We start from the raw sequence: 21226 nt of genomic DNA, 5'->3' as shown, positions 1-21226 counted from the left end.
GTGCACCATGGGAAGGACAGGCACTCCTGGAGAGTGGCTCAGATGCCATTTCCATACTATTTTAATGCCAGATCTTGAAGCCCAGGTACAATTTGTATCCCAAGACACAGAAACTTTAAATGTCTTGTCAGTGGTCATATATCTTCCTTAAAACAATGGGAAGACCAGAACCCAGGTCTTTCAATTACACTGTGTCATTAAGTTCTAATAGAAGGACCTATTAGTAAAATTATGTCTTTCTTTTTAAGGGCAATTAAATAATTATTAATAAGTTATATACATTAAAATTGATTAATGACAAAAATACACTTCAGTCTTTAGATGGTTAAATAGATGGAAAATCATATTGTATACTCTGATAAATTAAACAGAAATTCTCTTCTGTTATGATTACTTCATGTGCTATAGCAAAGCATTAAACTTGGATGACCTTTATTCAGTAAAGGAGCATACACTACAAAGCAAAGCTTAAACAAAAGTTGAATATGAACATGAAATATATTTGTAAAAAAATACAAATTTAATAACCATTCTTTGCATAGCTATAAAAACTCACTTGGAGACTACGTACTGCCATTTGGAAAACTTGTTGCTATGTCTTATTCCAAAAGCACTCATTATTGACATATCAGGAAGAATTCTTATCTTAAGTATGGAGATAATTTTTTAAATAATTAGCTTTATCATCATGATCTTCTGGTTTACTAATTTATTTAGCAAATATTTAGTGAGAACATGCTATATGTCAGGTATTTCTGTTTTCTAGGTGCTCAAGATACTACGGTGATTACCCTAGCTGGTTTGCTCAGTGGTTAGAGTTGCGGGTTTGATTCCAGTCAAGAACAAGTACCCCAGTTACAGGCTTGATGTTGCTCTCTGTCTCTCCCCCTCCCTTCCACTCTGTCTAAAATAATAAATCAATGGAAAAAATATCCTCTGGTGAGCATTAACAACAACAACAACAACAACAAAAAGATACTACAGGGATCAATGTAGTCAGACTTTTGCTCTTTGGAGCTTACATTTCAGTGCTTAGATATTTTCTCAATGGGGAGAATAAAATAAAATGATAAAGTAAATCTAATCAGTGATATTTTAAAATGCTACAAGTGACATTCTTATTAGTTGGGATTTGAAATGAATTTGGGATTTCTCATCTGTCTTTCTTGGGGAATTTGAAAAATTGAAAATGGAGGTGCATATGGAAAATGGAGGTGCATAAAACACTACATCTTTAGTACTAATTAGTATTTTCAGAATGTCAGAAGGCATTTTTAAAGCTTCAAAAAAACAAAACACAACAACAATTAGACACTGTTAAGGGAATTCCCAGTAATTAGGGAGAAGTCTTGGAATACTTATTCAGCTCTTCTTTCTTCTGCTGGGATATCCCAATCTGCAGGAATGACTTCACAATCTCTAGGGATGACTTCCCTTTTCACTCAACAGAGACTCCTTCTTATTCTCTTACAGATCAAGTCCTGCCCCTTGCACAGGTTCTCTCTCTTCTACATCTTCACTTGCATACCTTCACCCCTTCCCTTCATCTTGGCGCCCTTTCAAGCACAGGTTCTTTAAATCTGACATTTTTTTTCTTAAAACTCAGCCAGTAGATGTCTCCATTACTCTCTATAGCTAAGACCTCTGCAAGTAGGTTTTAATCATTTCTTTAAGCAACAAGAAGGAGGATTTGATGATTTGCCAAAAATGAGCAGATGCTGGGGAGCACACGTCTCCATCCTACGTCCTTCCCCTCTGATTTAAGTCAGAAATGAAAACTCCTTTCTCCCTCTTTTTCAGGCAAAAGAAAAGGCTGATTGAAATGAGCAGGCAAGACGCCAACTCCCTCCTCCTCAGTACGTTCAAGTTTCCTTTGCTCTGAGCCACAAAAGCTCTGCTCTCACCACCCTCCCGCCCACCTCATCCCACCCCCTCAGCTTTTAGAGTCATCGGGGAACGCGAGTGGGTGAAAGGACTCAGCGCTGCTGCATCTCGCGCCACCGCCTCCTCAAGCGCCTCCTCTGTGCCGCCTCGGATTCAGTACTGGACAGCTCCCGCCCCATTCCCAACAAATAGCAGTCGGCTGATTGACAGAGGAGTCGACCACACAGGGAACAGGAGGACTTGAAGCCGCCCTACAAGGGTTTGGTTGCGGCCAAGCTGCCTCTTTAAAACAGCTTTCCTCCCGACAGCAGGGAGAGGCAGGAGTGTGGTTTGTGGGCAAACCTAAAGCTTCAACTAACCAGCTGCCTGGCCCTCTGGACCCCAGAGGACAATCGTCTTAAAAGAAATCTTCGCTCTGCGAGACTGGCTCCTGCGCTCGCAGTACCGGTCTGTGTGTGCGCGCGCTCCGCGCCTCGGGCTAAGCGAACCGGGAGGAGGAGCCGAGCCTGGAGGCGGGAACGACCTGCCGCGGGTGAGATGATGGAGCAGCGTTTTCGGCGGCCGCGGCGGCAGCATCAGCAGCACCAGCTCTTGAACACACCTCGATGAGAACGGCCGTGGAAGCGGCCGAGCAGAAAGACGTAAGCAGGCTAACTATAGCTGCCGGGAGCCAGAAGGGAGGTAACCTGTTCGGCTCTAGGCTGTGAGGTGCGTAAATCCCCAGCCGACGCACCGCGGAGCGGCTGCAGCCCGCGTTGCCACAGGTGATTCGATTTCCTGTGATGGTAGCTTAGCCAGTGGGCCAATTTCGAGACATTCTTATTTTAAAGTCCTTTTCGACTGGGTGCCATCTGGAGAAGGGGGAAGACTCCTAGGCAAAGTCTTACTGTTGATAAATTGACTACCAAAATTTAAAAAGTGACTCCTCCCCTTACCTCCTCTCCTCTTTGAGAGAGAGGCAGATGGGAGCCATGGCTTATCCTTTACTCTTCTGCTTCCTGCTCGCTCATCTGGGACTGGGAGCTGCTGGTGCCAGCCGGGACCCTGCGGGACGGCCGGGTTTCCCTCGAGAGAGGACCCTGAGGGCGAAGCAGCACGCCCAGCAGCCGTCTCGAGCCTCTGCCTCGGACCCTTGGGCTCCCGGGAGCCGCTCCACCGACGGCACCATCTTGGCGCAGAAACTCTCCGAGGAGGTGCCCATGGACGTGGCCTCTTACCTCTACACGGGGGACTCCCTCCAGCTGAAGCGAGCCAACTGCTCCGGCCGCTATGAATTGGCGGGCCTGCCGGGGAAGTCGTCAGCTCTAGCCAGCTCCCATCCTTCTTTGCACGGGGCACTGGACACGCTGACACACGCCACCAACTTCCTCAACATGATGCTGCAAAGCAATAAGTCGCGGGAGCAGAACTTGCAGGACGACCTGGAGTGGTACCAGGCACTCGTGCGGAGTCTCCTGGAGGGCGAGCCCAGCATCTGCCGGGCGGCCATCACCTTCAGCACCCAGTCGCTGTCCGCGTCCGCGTCCGCGTCCGCGTCCACCCCGCAGGTCTTCCTCCAGGCCACGCGAGAGGAGAGCCGGATTCTGCTTCAGGACCTGTCCTCCTCGGCTCACCACCTGGCCAACGCCACGCTGGAGACCGAGTGGTTCCACGGCCTCCGGCGCAAGTGGCGGACCCATGTACAACGGCGGGGCTCCAATCAGGGCCCCCGGGGCCTGGGCCATAGCTGGCGGCGCAGAGACGGGCTTGGAGGGGACAAGAGCCCTGTCAAGTGGTCGCCGCCTTATCTGGAGTGCGAGAATGGGAGTTACAAGCCCGGATGGCTGGTCACTCTCTCCGCTGCTTTCTACGGGTTGCAGCCTAACTTGGTCCCGGAATTCAGGTAAGGAGGGATAAAAAGATGCCAAAGCAAATCCTTCCTTCCAGTTTCGTGGGTGGGTGCGCGTGTGGGGAAGGAACACTTGGATGTGACACTTACGCCTCCCGCCCTCACAGCAGAGACTGAGGCTGAGCGACACCCCACGCGGGCTCCTGTGCTTGGAGACTAAAAGCGGCCCCCCACGTTGGTCAGCTTCAGACACTCAGCGAAAGCTTCTCTCAGATCAGTTTCCCTGCAAGGCGCTAGGGACTGGGGAGTGGCGAGAGCGCGGGTAGAGCTGAGGAAAACCTTTGATGTCCCACCCTTTTCTTCAATTCTTGGGAGAGCAGAGAGCGGCTGTGAGCTCCCAGTCAGGGGTGATGCTGTGGAACCTGGGGGAACTTGGGGAGCTCCCTTGTGCCCACCAGGCACCCAATGGCCAGCACCGGATGTGAGAGAAAAGGGACCCAGAGGAGAGAGAGTTCCTCATTTCTGCCACTTCAGGGTAGCTTTGCTTGCTTCCTATGTGTGTCCTTTAGGGCACAGGTCTATTGTAATTAAGACAGCGCAACCCCCTTGGCAGTTCTGTTCCCTCAGCAGTGAGTCAGTTGCAACAGCTCAGCTGTCTTCAGGATCCAGACTTTGCAATTTGGTCAGTTCCTTCTCCCCATTTCCTTTCTCCCCGCAGTCCACACCCCCTTCCTTGATCCCCTCTCTCCCATTCTCTGTGTCAGGCATACCTAAAAGTTCTCCTGCCCTTCACATTCTCCTGAATTTCATAAAGGAACCTGGATGAGTTATTTTAGGGAGGGAGGGAGGGATTCTTCTGACTGAACTCACTCAGGGAAGGAGGGGACTTATTATGTATTCTCTGCCTCAGGGTATAGCATTTGTGGGAAGATGAGAATTTGCAAATTAACAGGTGGTAACTTCTGCCCTGGGAAGAGCCTGATCTTTGAGGTGAGAAACTTCTAGAAGTAGCTCTTAAGAGTTGATGTGAGGAAGGAACAGAGAGAGCAGAAATTCCAGAGGGCCACAGATTGACCAGGATCCTCCCAAAATCCCACAATGTGAGGCTCTGGAACGGGTGGTGCTGGTGGTGGTGGTGGTGGTGGTGTGTGTGTGTGTGTGTGTGTGTGTGTGTGTGTGTGTGTGTCCTAATGCTTTGTTTGGCGCAACAAGGGCATGATACTGACTGGGTGAAATATACCAGGCTGAGTACTGGGTTGGCAAATAGGGGAGTCAGAAAGCTTTTTTGTCTTGGTACTGTCATTTACTGCTGAATGACGTCAAGTAAGATACTTAAACTTTCTGGGCCTCAGCTACTTATTTATCAAGTCAGGAAGTTGAACTAGATGGTCTCTAGGGAGCCGGCAGTTATAAAATTCTGTAGCTTTTAATGCTGGCAACACTTGAGAAGGCATAAATAAAAACAACAACCCCCTTTGATTCTGTATGACCATATTAGGTGTGTGTGTGTGTGTGTGTGTGTGTGTGTGTGTGTTTTCTATCTCTTTGAAAGATCTTGTCTTAAAACCAGAGTAACTCTTTCCTACTTTCAGGATAATCTCATTTCTTCCTGACTTCTGCAGGATCCTATTTAGTAAAAGCTGATCCATGCTTTGAATCTTTGCCATATTGTTTGCTCAGAATAGGAAAGCTCAGCAGATGCCATTCACTGCCCACAAATGGTTTGTGACCTTCAGATAAACTTGAAAAGGGGGTCCCAGATCCCAGGATCAGTCAACCAATCTCTCTCTCTCCCTCCCTCCCTCCCTCCCTCCCTCCCTTCCATTTTTCTTCCCTCCCTCCTTCCTTCAACATTTACTTTATGTCAGGCTCTGTGCTAACTGCTTTACTTATATCATCTTAATTAATCCACACAACAACCCTATGAGTTAGGTTTTATTAGTTTCTCTATTTTACAGAAAGATAACCTGAAGCACAGGGAAATTAAACTTATTTTTAAGAAGTTAAGTAGTAGAGCCAGTGGTTACATACTTGTTAAATACTGTCTTTTGAAGGTGTCCTAGGATTGCTACATGTAATATAGTTGCTGCATAAAAATATGTGTATTTTTAAGCATAGACATGAGACTGGTAATGAGAGCATTCATTTTCAGAATTATTTCTCTTAAGGCTCAGAAAGCATAGGTTACCTAAATGAACTCAGTGCCTCTGCCAGCCAAGATAAAAGGCTGAGGACCCAAAGGGTCTGAGGCTGTGAGGACTACATGCCTCCTACCTATATTTTGGAGTGCATTCAGAAAATAGTTTCCTCTTGTGAAGCCTCCTTAAGTGCTTTCATAGTCATCGATGGGTTCTTTAGCCAAGGCATGAAGCCAGGCTATTTAGTGTCTGGCTTTCTACAGAAGCTGGCTTGTCCTGGCAGCATGCATGAAGGGCAGAATAAGTGCTCTCATGTGAGTGCTTTTGCCCCATGTCCGCTGCTTCTCAAATGCTGTATTGAGGATACACACAGATGTTAATTATGGGAACTGAAGAAACCTTAAAGAGATCATCAGATGGTGCCTTCTGTTGTTTCATAGATGAAGACACAGAACCAGAAAGGTGAAGTGCCATGTCCAAAACTCACGTAGTAACAAACAAACAGAATCCAGGCCTTCTGCCTCTGGTCCACACTAAGACTGATATGTGTATATCTTACTCATATTTGTTTTGGCTCTCTGGACCTTGGCACACAAAGTATGTTGGGGGACATAGTTTACTCTATCATCTTTTAGGAAAAAAATTAACCCATATAACATAGCTGTTAACTATTAAGGAAAATGTACATTATTTCACACATTTGAAAAAATATTTAAATGGGCCATTTTTGTTTTTTCATACTCACAAAAAGCAAAGGTTTTTTTGTTGATAACATATTATCACCTAAGATGTGTACTCTAATATTCTAAAATACAGGTAAATAATATTGTACAGTTATGGTAACAATGTAAACCTGAAATGAATTTTTGGGAAGTCATAATTAGGAGCTCTACTCATGATTTTAAATACCTTTGAGCCTGTAGAGTTATTTATAAAAAACCTTATCTGTAAGGAAAAAATCCATTAATAGTGACTTCCTTATGGAAGAGAACAGGAGGAAAAACTTCACATTTAAAATTTTCATTTAAGATCAGTTAATATTTTCCCAGATTCAATCATTTAAATTATATTATATTTTATTTTTAGAGAGTGTAAATCCAAAACACGAAATTCAAAAGCAATGTTAGAACACGGTCAACGACCTTCTTTATTAATGCTTATCACTGTAAAACACCTCTCAGAGGTTTTATTCCTCTCTGTTTCAGAATGACACAGTATCATAAGTTTTAAAATTTAATGTGAGACTCACATGGGAAGAGAAATTTATTGTTAATTTCTTTCTTTTCAAAAATGCTACTAGTTGCTCTAACTAAATGTCTCTTGAGTCTTTTGTTACAGTCAATAGTATAAACATTTTAGTTCTCATCTTCAATCCTAGCCAAAAAAACAACAACAGAGTAATAATTTAAGTTATATTCTAAATTATTTTTATTTATTACATTAGGTTTCTGGTGTCCATTGTAGAGTTTTCCTTAAAGTTAAGTGTTTGTTTTGCATAGAAATCTTTTTTGTGTAACAAAATACTATGCAGTTGGTCCCATTCTGCTGAAATCATAGATACTTTTCCTGTGGTAGTTGGAACTGTTCAGTGCCTAGGATGGGTATAAGGTACTTAAGTGTTTGTTGAATTTAAATTAATGTGAAGGAATCTTTGGGAATTATTTATTGATGAACTGAAAGGTTCTTTGGAATTCACTTGTGTTTTTATTTTTTTTTTCATCTCATTTTATTTTTTAAAATATATTTTTATTGATTTCAGAGAGGGAGGGAGAAGAAGAAAGATAGAAACATCAATGATGAGAGAGAATCATTGATTGGCTGCCTCCTGCATGCCCCAACTGGGGATCGAGCCTGCAACCTGGGCATGTGCCCTTGATCGGAATCAAATCCGGGACCCTTCAGTCCGCAGGCTGATGCTCTATCCATTGAACCAAACTGGCTGGGGCTTATCTCGTTTTAGAGTGGAAGAAATGGAAACCCAAAGGGCTAAAGGAATTTGCCAGAGTGGCACAGTTCTTTACTGGTAGTTTGGAAACAATGGAAACCATTATATATTGAGCACCTGTTATATGTTTGGTGCTTTATATATACCAGTACATTTAATTCTTAGTACTCTTTGGTAGTTAAACTTCAGAAAAGTTGAGCAACCTGCCTGACCAGCCTGGCTCAGTGGTTGAGTATTGACCTATGAACCAGGATGTGGGGTGTGCAGGAGGCACTCAATCAATGATTCTCATCGTTGATGTTTCTATCTCTCCCTCTCCCTTCCTCTCTGAAATCAATAAAAATATATATTTTAAAAAAAAGTTGAGCAACCTGACCAAGGTAACATAGCTAGTAAATTCAGGAGCCTAAATAAAATTTAGATCTACTTAGCTATGAAGCTTGTATTGTCTTTCTACTACCCTATGCTGCTATGTCTTAGCAATTTTGTTTTCATCTTATTATTAAAAATATAATATGGTAATGGCTTGAAACAATTAATATATTTGGCCTAAACAGGCGATATACACATTCTTTTTTAGGCAAATCATAAAAGCAAATTTGTTGTATAGTGAGAAAAACATTATACTTAAGTCAGCATTTTGCCTCAAGTCCCAGTTTTGTCTCTGACTGGCTGTATTACCTGTCTGGAAATCTTTCTACATAATTAAAATGTGGGAATGAACTTGGTTATATCCAGATACCTTTATACCTCTTTGTTCTGTGAATTCTTAATTGGCCTATCCAAATGGCCAACAAGTAAGCTTTGGAACAGGTGATACACATAAGCACAGTACCTGGGGAACTGATATTGATAGGGGAAAAATATGTTGAGGAAGAGGAAACTAAACAAATGTCAGACCTGCTGCTTGGTAAAAAGGCAATAGGGCAATGGAAGAATGATCACAACAGAATGAACACTGGTGTCACTGATTTGCTGATTCCTAAGGGGGTCACTTTATCTCCTTTACACACATACACCCACACACTCCATCAGTGATTCCAGTACAGATATCTGCTTTCAACAAAATAGGGCAATTTGCACAATATAAAAGAAATGACCATATTGCTCTAGGCCAAATATTTCCTATGTCTCTCTTATAGGTCATGGCAGTGATGAAGAGGTTATTATAGGGACATCACAGAGATTTTAGCTGTGTGGTAGATCAATGTGTTTTCAGATAACTTCTGCTATTGAGGCTTTTGAGTCTCAATTATTTCATATCTCTAAATTGAATAGTAAACTGTATCTCCTTTGCAACTTTTTACAAACTAAATGAAGACTTGTCATCACATAGGAAGTTCAGTAAATATACTGCATTGTAGTTTCTGTCTTCTCAAATATTGTATTCAGGTGAACATAAATGTTTTTAGTTTAGCTATATTTATAGTAATTTATAATTTAAATTAGTGGCCTGGTGCATGAAATTCGTGCACGGAGGGGGTATTCCCTCTGCCCAGCCTGCACCCTCTCCAATCGGGGACCCTTTGGGGAATGTCCAACTGCTTGTGGGATCGGGCCTAAACTGGCAGTCAGACATCCCTCTCACAATCTGGGACCCCTAGCTCCTAACTGCTCACCTGCTTGCCTGCCTGATCACCCCCAACTGCCTCTGCCTGCCTGATCACCCCTAACTGCCCTCCCCTGCTGGGCAATTTGGTTCTGATTAGTCAGTTTCTATGCCAGTCAGTGTCAAAAGCTCTGCCTCCTAGGCAGCCATTGGATCCTCACTGTTCACCCAGATTTGGTTCTGATTGGTCGGTTTCTATGCCAGCCAGTGTCTCCAGGCCTATCTCTGGGCCTATCAGAGAGGTGGGGCTCATCAGCAGCCCCTGCGGAGGTCCAGAGGGAAACAGAGGCGTGGCTGTTGGCAAAGCCTGGAGAAAAAGAGAGAGGCAATGGCTGATCAACAGCTGCCACGGAGGCTGCAGATCAGACCCTGCCTCTCTCTTCGGGCTTCTCTCCAGGCCTGATCCACAGCCCCCTTGGCAGTCAATGCTGGGTTGCCATGCCCGCAGTGACTGACTTATGGTTGATTGAGCCTTTGGTCATTTTGGATGTTATGGACCCTGGGTTTTTATATATTAGAATGATGGTTTAGTTTCATCCTTAATAATTGTGAAGGCTTGTAATGATTGTGGATCCTGGTGGAAATAATGGCCTTAGAAACAAATGTTGGCACTAGCCTAGGCCACATCCTTTACTTATGGTGTTACTATGGCCAGCAATTGCCTTTTAATCCTCAATTTCTTCATCTGTAAGTTGAGGGGGTTGGACTAGGTGACCTGTAGGGCTCCTTATAATCCTGAAAGTCTATGATTATGCACATCATCAAATATGTCACTTTAATTTTTAAGTTTTGTTTGATTATAATGCTGAGATTCATTAATATATGCTCATTTAAATGCAGTTCGTTTATATATGTACTGAGTTTGACTTTACCATGGTCATTTATTCATAGAATATTTACAGAAAGCCTTCTCAATGAACACTGAGTTAAGTAAACACACACAAACACACATATGCGCACACATTGAAATGAGAACTCCATTTCAAAATAAAAATAAGCATGATCTGAGTTTCCAGATCTTAAAAGATCCCCTAAATTACTTAAAGTCAACATACTGCTGTATCACAGGTTTCCAAAGAAAGGGCCTCGGTATACCTGTGTTATTTCCTGCAGGATAATCAATATTTAGGCATTTTGGAGCACCTTAATTACTCTTAATAACAACCTGTTTCAATTTCCCTCTGTAATTGTCCTTAAAATTTCAAAAGGGGTATTTATTGTGGTGCAGCAGTGGTACAACCTTACTTGCCATTTTCTAGAACAAGCATTTGGGAGCAGATATGGGCTTTCCAAGACTGCTAAAAAAAATAACAAGAGTGTATGCCTACCGTATGGAGAGAGAATGGGTACCCTCACTGGACTGATTTTATAGCCTCAGCTGCTGGCTAACTTAAATTTTACTTTCAACTTCAGAAAGGCAGCAGTCTGTTGCTCCTTGTCCAGGATTTTAAGGCTACTCTTTTCCAACATGCACTGTGTTTTTTATTATGTTGCAACACTAGAGGCCCGATGCATGACATTCATGCAAGAGTAGGCCTTCCTTCCCCTGGCTGCCAGCACCGGCTTCCCTCTGGCAACAGGGACTCGGGTTTCCCTCGCAGCCCCAGCTTCATCTGGAAGGTCGTCCTGAAGGATGTCTGGTCTAATTAGCATATTATGCTTTTATTATTATAGATATCGAGATGCCAAGAAATGCGTTGTTGATTTATTTTCACTTGGTTGGTACAGAATCATTAGGGCTTTGTTTGTTTTCTCTTTTCAATTCTGAATTGGTATTCACAGCTAAACTAATAAAACAGTACCTTGAGATTTTGATAATGTTGGCAGCTTGATGGCCATTATGTCAAATAGGCAGTCCATTGTTTGTGGGGAGAGTTTGTAGCCAACAGCATTATTAAGCTTCTTGCCCAGCACAGCTATGGCATATGTATTGGGGTTGGTTTTACTGGTCTATAGCCTTATTTGCTTTTCAGCTTCTAGTAAAAACAAACAAACATGTTTATATGTCATTTCTGCTTTGGCTGGGCATTTATGCATCTCAGTTTTTCTTCGTACAGGGAAAAATTTGACCTATAAAAATGTTTAGCTGGATAAGCTGTTCTATGAAATGCCTTTTCAATTTAGGAAAGGATTAATCCTTTTGGCTAAAAGTCATTTTTAAGTCACTCCACCTCACACACCTTTTCTACAATGCCAAACTTAGTATAGGAACCAAGACTGGATTTTCCCCGCAAAGGATATTATAGTGCTTCAAAGCAATCACAGGATACATCTACAGTTGACCTTTGAACAACACGGATTTGAACTTCATGTTCCACTTATACACATATTTTTTTCAATAAATACTGTAAATGTTTTTCTCTTCCTTATAATTTTTTTATAAGTGGACAAACACTATATGTATATATATATCTCCTATATAATAAAAGGCTAATATTCAAATTGTCCCCTTGGGAGTTTGGCTGACCAGGAGTTTGACCACTCACTATGATGTGTGCTGACCACCAGGGGGTGGCACAGAACAAAGGAAGGCCCCGGCCAGCAGCCAACAGCCAAGGAAGGAAGGCCCCAATTGGCCCTGATTGCCGGCCAGGCCTAGGGGCCCTACCCATGCATGAATTTCATGCACCGGGCCTCTAGTGTGTGTGTATGTATATAGAGGCCCGGTGCATAAAATATATATATATTACATAAAACATACAAAAGATGTGTTGCTTTGGCTGGTGTGACTCAGTTGGTTGAGTGTGGGCACCAAAAGGTCACCAGTTCAATTCCTGATTAGGGCACATGCCCAGGGTTGTGGGCTTGATCCCCCATAGGGGGCATGCTGGAGGCAGCTGATCAGTGTTTCTCACATTAATGTTTCTCTTCCTCTCTCCCCTTCTCCTCTTCCTATCTCTATAAAAAATCAGTAAGAACATATTTTAAAAATGTGTTAATCAACTGTTTAGGTTATAAGTAAGGCTTCTGGTCAACAGTGGCTATTAATAGGTAAGTTTTGGGGGAGTCAAAAGTTATATGCAGATTTTCTACTGCATGGAGTTGGGGGCGTGGTCATGACCCCTACCCCCATGTTGTTCAAGGGTCAACTGTAGCTTCATTACCTTCATTATAGGTAAGATGTATAAAAAAACACAGAATTAAATGTTATTTGACCTTCAAATCATTTTTCCTAAAAAAAATACTATTACCTCCCTTTTTGTCAAAGGAAGTCTCTCTCTCATAGTTAACTAATACTTCTAATTAATTGAGATCCAGTTAATATTTATTCATTATAATATCTGTTGTAATGTTCCCCCATTTAAAAACTATAATTAGATAACTAGTTATCTGTCACAACATCCCCCTATTAAAAACTATAACTATAATTTTCCCAATAGAAAAACTATATAATAGATTTAAAAAAAATTCTGTCTAGTCAGAAAACTACTTAATGTATCTATAACTTGAAAGGAACCTTAAAATTACCTAAGGTTTTGGTTTATTTCTTTAAGCTACTTTTTTCACCATTCATGTGTTCTGTGCGATGTGTGTGCCTTTTAACATATTTATGGAATAACGTAACACATCGCTTTTATCTGAGAAAGAGGAAAAGGCATTATAATATAGTATAATACATTTTGTTTTCAATTCTAAGATGCACCTTTTTTACATTTTGATGTCACTCAAATTGCGATGTCTTATGATTGAAGGCATGTCATTTTCAATTGATATACATTTCTTTTCAGTGGTACACAATAAAATAGTGTTTCTTTTCATTAATGAAATTTTATATTTGATTAACTATGGTATTAGGAAATGAGAGAATAAATTTCAAGGTCTCTCCAACTATAAAGTTCGTTTATCCTCTATAAGTTATCAAGGTGCAGCAAAATACTGTATGCATATATGGAAATAAAATCTAGACCTTCCTGCTGTATATGAATTAGATTGTTACTTATCTTCATAATTTTCCTTAGAAAGACAAGCTATACTAAAACATGTAACCACATTTTTTAATGTTTTTATTGATTTCAGAGAGAGGAAGGAAGAGAAAGGGAGAGATAGAAACATCAATGATGCAAACCCCCTCTGGGGGCGGTTTGAGCTCACAACCGGGCATGTGCCCTGACTGGGAATTGAACCATGACCTCCTGGTTTGGGCCATGTTTTCATTTTAATGTATGTGAAATATATAAAATATTGGTCCAGCAAAGCTTCAGAAACTTTCATCTTCAGAATAGGTGAGGTAAGGATTATCAAAATCTTTCCCACACCAAGTGGCAAAGCATTTCACTCACTCTGTGGGAAAATGCCTAGGACAGTGCGAGTAAAAGACTACTTGTAGATCAAATATAGAAAGGAATAGCTCTGTCTTTCCTTCTAAAGTGCTTGGAAGTGTCAGGGTGGAAATAAAACTTTATGGTATAGCCATGTAATTGGTTTTGGTTAATGAGATTTATGTGGAATCGTGGAGGTGAGAGTTTTTTTCTTTCTCTTTTCTAGTTAGCTGCCTGGAAGGGAATAAAGAGTTGGTTTTCCCCTTGTTTGATCCTTCAGACCGCTGTGTCAAATAGTGTTTCTCAACCTCAGCACCACTGACAGTTTGGGCCAGGCAATCTTTTATTGTGTGGTCTGCATCGTTCATTGTAAGATGTTTAGCAGCACCCCTGGCCTCTACCCACTAGATGCCAGTAGCAACCTCCCTGCCCAATGTGCCAATCAAAAATGTCTACTAACATTGCCAAACATCTTCAAGAGGGCAAAAATGCCTATGGTCAAAAGTTGCTGGAGTAGAGGGGACACATATAATTGTTCTATTCTGTTCTATTCTGCTATCTTTATTTCAAGGATTCTATATGTATGTGTATGTGAGTGTACGTGTGTGTGTATAAGTTTGCCAAATCACATTTCTATTTATTTATTTATTCATTTATTTATATACTTGTTTTTTTGGAACATAAGATTAATGCACATATAGAACCTGAAAAAAAAACAGAATGTGAACTGGAAATTTTTCATGGATCAATGGAATGTTAAATACTAGTAATTTAAATTTATATGTCATCAAGGCTCAAAAAGAACTGGCAAAATTATTTGCAGAATCTGTTGCTAACATGGTTTTACTACTTCTATGGTTACATGTTTTATATTTCAGGTTTCCCATTAAAGTATTTATTTTGGAGAGAAAAATGTGTGTGTATATGTGTATATACATTGGGGCTGATGGCATTTTTGAAAGAAGCCATGTTTTTTTACTCAACATTCTGGGAAAGCTCCTTTTTGGAGAATTAGAATTTTAGAAGTAAACAGGATTTTAGAGATCATATAGTCCAATTTATTTTTGCTTTTACAGGTGAGGAAATTGAGACCCAGGGATATGGTGACCATTATTTATACTAGCTATGGCTGCAATGAATTGGCAGTTTATAAACAGGCACAAATAAAATGATTCTGAGTCACCAAGTAAATGATAATTTATATTCTTTATTCACTGGTCCCAAATCTGGCTGTGCATCAGCTCACTAGAAAAATCTGATAGTATATACCCAGGCCCTCCCCAGACCGTGTGAATGAAATAATCCAAGGTATGGGTTCAACAGTCTTATTAAAGATAAAGTCTTTGTAATTTAGAAGCAGCTTAAACACAAACTTGGGAAAAAGTAAACAGTATTTGAAGTACTTTTAATTTATTTTACAAGATTTTAAGAATAAAAATTAAACACTGTAAATACTTAGCAACTTCAGCTGCAGGTCGTTCTGGATAGCTGAAGTATTTCAATATCGTGAATAATCCTATTGGTAGGGGTAGAACGACTAGCAGGTTCTTTATGAAGGCAGGGAGATCACAGGCACTCTACCTTGGAATGGTGAGTCACTTTATTTTGGGTTCTTCTGTGTTTCCTCACCTTTAAGATAGGAGCATTCATTGGAGTGGCTGCCTCTTATTATTATTTGTCTCTTTATGAAAACACTAGAGGCTCCTTGCACGAATTCCTGCACAGGTGGGGTCCGGCTGGCCCACCCCAATCAGGGCCGATTGGGTGGGGCCAGCTGGGGGGAGGGGCCATGGGCCATTGGCTGGCTGGCCCCGCCTCTTGGTCAAACTCCTGGTTGAACTGGTAGAACTCTCGGTCAAGGGGACAATTTGCATATTAGCCTTTTATTATATAGGGTCCCATGTCCCCAATCAGGTCTACATGTCTCAAGTGCAAGGACCACATTTTATGAAATCCCATACTCAGTGCCTTGCAAATTTCAAGGAGGTAGTATGGAAGAGAGAAAAGGTTTGGGATTATAAATTTAGATTTCAATCCATGAGCGTCCACTTTCACTTACTGTGTGACACTGGGCAAGTTATTTAACTCCCCCTATGGCTCAATTTCCTTGTCTGCAAAGGGTGTAGAGTACATTGTCATAAAGAGTAAACAAGCTTATACATGTAAAGAGCTTAGCATAATGTCTAAAATGCACTATTTAAAAAAATTATAGATTATATATGGTGCTGGGGATGTAATACTGAAAAATGACAGACAAAATCCTTGTCTTCATGGATTTTTTTTGTGTGTGTGCTCTGGGAGGAAGATAGATAATAAACAAGCAAAATAGATATCTATACTAATAAAAGGGTAATATGCTAATTAGACTGGATGACTTCCGGACGACCTTCTAGACGTCTTTCTGGACAAAGCCATGGTGGTGGGGCCAAGGCAGAGGTGGTTAGGGGTGATCAGGCTGTCAGGGGAGAGCAGTTAGGGGGATCAGGCCAGCAGGGGAGAGCAGTTAGGGGGATCTGGCTGGCAGGGGAGAGCAGTTAGGGGGATCAGGCTGGCAGGCAGGTGAGCGGTTAGGAGCCAGCAGTCACAGATTGCAAGAGAGATGTCCAACTGCCAGTTTAGGCCTGATCCTGGATTGGAGAGGGTGCAGGCCGGTCTGAGGGACCCCCCCGCTACACAAATTTCATGCTCTGGGCCTCTAGTAAGAAATAAGGTTTGATAGAAACAAGTGCTATAAGTAGATATATAAGATAATGTGGTAGAGAATGGCTGAGAAGTAGGGTGGGCTTCAGACCTCTCTGAAAAAGTGACTTTAAGTTATGAAATAAAGGATAAGAAGGACACAGCCATGGAACAAACTGAGGTAATCATGTTTCAAATAGAAAATAGAAAAGAACAAAGGCCTTGAGATAGGAATGAGCTTTTAAGTGCTCTAAGAATAGAAGAAAGTCAGTGTTGTTGGAATGTAGTGAGAGGTGGGTGATAAGGCAGAAGATGAGAGTCAGGTATACAGAAGGTGTTCAATAAATGGTTAAAATGTTGTGGTAATATAGAAACATGTTAAGTGCTTAAAAATTTTCTACCCCTGTAATAATATGTAAATTGTGGATGTATTTTCATTTTTTTCCTGCTTGGATAATTTTATTATAAAGTTCTTGTTTTATTTTGTCTGCCTATTTATCTTTCCTCCTTTCAGCCTTGGCCTTCCTGCCTGGACTCCCCCGGTTTCTCTGATGAGATTGCAGTCAAAGAATAAGCTATTTCTAGTTGTTCCATTCTCTCAAATATGAAGAGGTTAACTGGAATATTTGAAAGGTAAAAGAGGTAGAGATAGAAAACCCAGAATTTCTTGCAAAAATCAGTTGGATGTTTTTCTTGCTCCCTGACTTAAACTTGTAAAGTGAACCACTTTCCAGACACAGAGTGCAGGAGAATAAGGGGAAAGGCACAGCAGATAAACTCAAGGGCAAAACCTTCTCCCCCTCTCCCCCCAGCTTGCCTAGGATGACATCCTGCAGGTCCTTGACTTCTCTCAAGCTGAGGGCTGGCAGGTCCTATCATTTGGCATTCTCTGACACACTCTTTGTTGTCTTTTATGGTGAGGTCTAAGATGGTGAGGTCTAAGATGTCGAGGTCAGGGGTTGTCTGAAGAACTGCCAGCAAGAGGCACAAGGCACAGAAGTCAGATCAGAAGAGCCAGAAGCAAGACCATGAACATTTGGGACATTAATTTGGAGGAGGCAGTCTTTGCATGACAGGAAAACAAGTACAGGCAGAAACATATCTCTAATGAAGCATATTAACAACAGGAAGATAGGATTATGGGTTTTAGGAAATAAAATCACCATTAGTTTCTCCAATCTGATAAGTGTGGAATTTAGCTTCTTTTTAGTTCATTTTTCTTTTCTCTACTCTCTCCATTGTTTATTAATTATACCAGAGGCCCAGTGCATGAAATTCATGCACTTGGGGAGAGTGGGGGGGGGGTCCCTCAGCCCGGCCTGCACCCTCTCGCAGTCCAGGAGCCCTCAGGGGATGTCCAACTGATGACTTAGAGCCTAAGCCGGCAGTAGCTAAGGAGGTGGGAGAGGCTTCCGTCACCGCCACTGCGCTCGCCAGCCATGAGTCTGGCTCAGGGCTTCTGGCTGAGCAGTGCTCCCCCTGTGGGAGCACAATGACCTCCAGGGGGCAGCTCCTGCGTTGAGCATTTGCCCCCTGGTGGTCAGTGCGCATCATAGCGACCAGTCGTTCCGCCCTTAGGGTCAATTTACATATTACCCTTTTAATATATAGGATTTTTTCTATTGGTTACCTTGATTTTTGCATCCATAAATTTTAAATATTATATTCCATTCTTTTCTTTCTTTGCTCTCCTACTCCTGTTCTCTATTCCAATATTTTTAGATAACTAAAGATGATAACATTTATATTCTGCCACTATAGTAAAAAGAAAAACAAGAAACTTCTATGCTTTGTCCATTAGTTGCCTCTAAGAATTGAAACTTGAATAACTGATTCTGTGCCATTTTCAGAACATTCAAAATTTCAAGGTCTAATAGGATTATCTCTCCTTTTTCTTGGATCAGTTATTTTCTCAAAACGATGCAACCTCAGGTCATGCATGTCTGCATTGAGACTTCTCAAATATTTCCCCTCCTTGCAGTTGCCAATTGCCTTTCTTTTTCTTGTAAGAGAAACAAAAAGGGACCATATGTTTTGCCTATTTCTAGGATCATCTTCATCTTTCCATTTGTCAAAGAATAGTTATATTTTTATTGATAACATTCTTCTTGGATACCCACAATTTGTACAAGTTGCTTTATGTCTTCTGCAGAATATTTGTCATAAAACTATTTTCCAATTTTTGAAATTTTAGATCCAACTATGTGTTAGATGCAGGTCCTCTTATTTCTAGAATTCTTTTTTTTTTCACTCCCTAGAGCACAATTTTAAATACATTTTTGGAAAGGATCTGTGGAAGGTAAAATTTTAAGTCTTCCAAAGTCTGAAAATGTCTTTGTCTTCATGCATGATTGTTTGTCAGAATATAGAATTATGGGTTCAAAGTCATTTTGCCTTCAGAATTTTAAAGACGTTATATTGTTGTTAGCATTCATTTTGCTGGTAAAAAGATTGATGTTAACTTGATTTATTATATCTTTGTAGCTAATCTTTTCTCTTCATGGAAACTTTTAAGATATATTTTCTTTTTTGTTGAAGTTTTGAATATTCATGATGTGCTCAGATGCAATTCTTTTTATTCATCAACCTTACCACTTAGTTGGCCCTTTCAGATTTCTCCACTCAGAAATTTCCTTTTATGACTGCTTATAATTATTTCCTCCTATCCATTTTCTCTTCCTGGAACTCTTACAGTTAGATATTTGGCTTTCTAGACTGATCTCTATATTTCTTAACTTTTTTAGAATTTTCCATCTTTCTCTCTCTTTTTTTTACTTTACCTTCCAGGAGATTTTCTTCTTCCTTTATAAAAATTAAATTAGTTTTCATTTGTCAATCCCTTTTAATTTCCATGATCTCTTTCTTGCTCTAATTATTTCCTTTTCACAACTGTTTGTTAATTTTCTTAAATTTTTTGTTAATGTTCTCATTTTTTTGAGAATATAATAAAAACATCTATTAAATTATCATCGGATCCCTGAATTATTGCTGTTTGTTCCAGATTCAGTTATTTTGCTTATTCATATAGGTTCTTCTCCTTCATACTATCAGTTCATTCCAGTGTGATCCTTAACTCATCAATTTATGATTAGAGGGATAGGTTAATTTATATAGCTAGACGGCAATCATTCTGTGACAGAGGTGGAGGCCTCGATCCTCAGTAGACTCTCTCTTGACTGTTAAGCTTCATTCACTTTTGATGCCCGAGAAGAAAGTTGGCAATCTGTAGCCCATCCTAGACCTTTACTCTATGAGAACTAATAACTGTTCTAGAAGTTTTAGCTCTTCTCAGGCATGTTTTTCAATGTCTTTACAGAACAGCTCTTGTTTTTAGCTTGGGAATAAATGCAATCACTGCACACAAGGAGAGGGTATGCCAACTCTGGTAACTGCATAGAAGTCCTTCAATTCACCACCACCTCTACTGGAGGAGTAGTTTCCACCTCTGCCCCCACCTTCTCCTGGTGTGTTCTGGGGTTAGCTACTACTACCCTGGCTTATCATTAGTATGATCCTAGAGAATTGTGTCAAATATTTGGTCAGCTCTTTCTCCTCATTCATTCCCTCTTGTACTTATTTACAGCTATTACAGTTGAATGTGTACAAAGAGGTAGAGATACATATGCTTAACTCACCAACTTGAATAAGAACTCGCACTCAGATCTTTTGACCAGTCTTCTTACCCTTACACCTCTGAGATGGACATCATATTCAACTATTTTGCTTATTCAGTGTGTGTCCTTAGGCAAATCATTTCACCTCTTTGTGCCAAACATTTCTTAATTATTATTTAGGGAGAATGATATTGACCATATATTGTTACGGTATAAATTGGGGATGATAATATCAGTCACATATAGTTTCAATGATAATTTTTTAAGGGAATTTAGCATAACGTTTGACACATAATGAGCACCTAATAAATAACTTAAAACCTAGGGTTCAAAGCATACAAATGAAGCTACATTTAGTTCACATCTTGGATATCTAACTAAAGCTCCTTATTTTAAACTTTCTTAAAAGTTTTTATTAATTTTTAGAGAGAGGAAGAGAAAGAAAGAGAGAAACATTCATGTGAGAGAGAAACATGGATTGGTTGCCTCCACACATGCTCTGACTGGGGATAGAACCCATAACGGGTATGTGCCCTGACTAGGAATCAAACCTGCCACCTTTATTTATTTATTTATTTTTTAAATATATTTTATTGATATTTTACAGAGAGGAAGGGAGAGGGAATAGAGAGCTAGAAACATCGATGAGAGAGAAACATCGATCAGCTGCCTCCTGCACACCTCCCACTAGGGATGTGCCTGCAACCAAGGTACATGCCCTTCACCGGAATCGAACCCGGGACCCTTCAGTCCGCAGGCCGACGCTCTATCCACTGAGCCAAACCGGTTTCGGCAAACCTGCCACCTTTTGGTGTATGGGACGATGCTCCAACCAACTGAGCCACACTGGTCAGGGCTAAAGCTCCTTATTTTAAATTTCAACTGGGAACATGTTTTATTTACTTTATGGCCTTATTTATTATTATTTTTGGATCAGAAGTGTCCACTGGCACAAGCTATATATCTTTCTCTGAAAAATTACTATGTACACCTGACTTGGTTTTATTGTATAAAATATTAGCACCTAGAAAAAAGTCATTTAGAATTTTTAAATAACTGCAGATTATCAGCTGGATAACCTGACATGAAGAACTATATGAATAAGCCAACAGAAAAAAAAAAGAGAGAGAAATTTAAGAATTTGAGATTTAACAAAAGGTACATTTTCCCTTAGATATTATAGCTGAATACTAACACAAATGGCATGTTTAATTAAATCATCAAGAAACTCAAAGCATGAGATTATTATATATTTTAAAATAGATTATGG

At 40.7% G+C, this 21226-nt stretch overlaps 1 protein-coding gene across 1 annotated transcript in view; it reads left to right on the top strand.

Annotated features, from left to right (window-relative positions):
* GPR158 (G protein-coupled receptor 158) overlaps positions 1 to 21226 on the top strand; it is a 442546-nt gene continuing 421320 nt past the window's right edge. The window contains exon 1 of the mRNA XM_080654328.1: positions 1 to 3766. Within this exon, the coding sequence (XP_080510454.1) occupies positions 2847 to 3766 (920 nt within the window). The 5' untranslated portion in view covers positions 1 to 2846. The remainder of the gene's footprint in view (positions 3767 to 21226) is intronic.

This window comes from Plecotus auritus (assembly GCF_963455305.1).
Source record: "Plecotus auritus genome assembly, chromosome: 1".
Lineage (NCBI taxonomy): Eukaryota > Metazoa > Chordata > Mammalia > Chiroptera > Vespertilionidae > Plecotus > Plecotus auritus.
The sequence above is the reverse complement of the archived record's forward strand: the minus strand, read 5'-3'. Positions and strand labels throughout refer to the sequence as shown.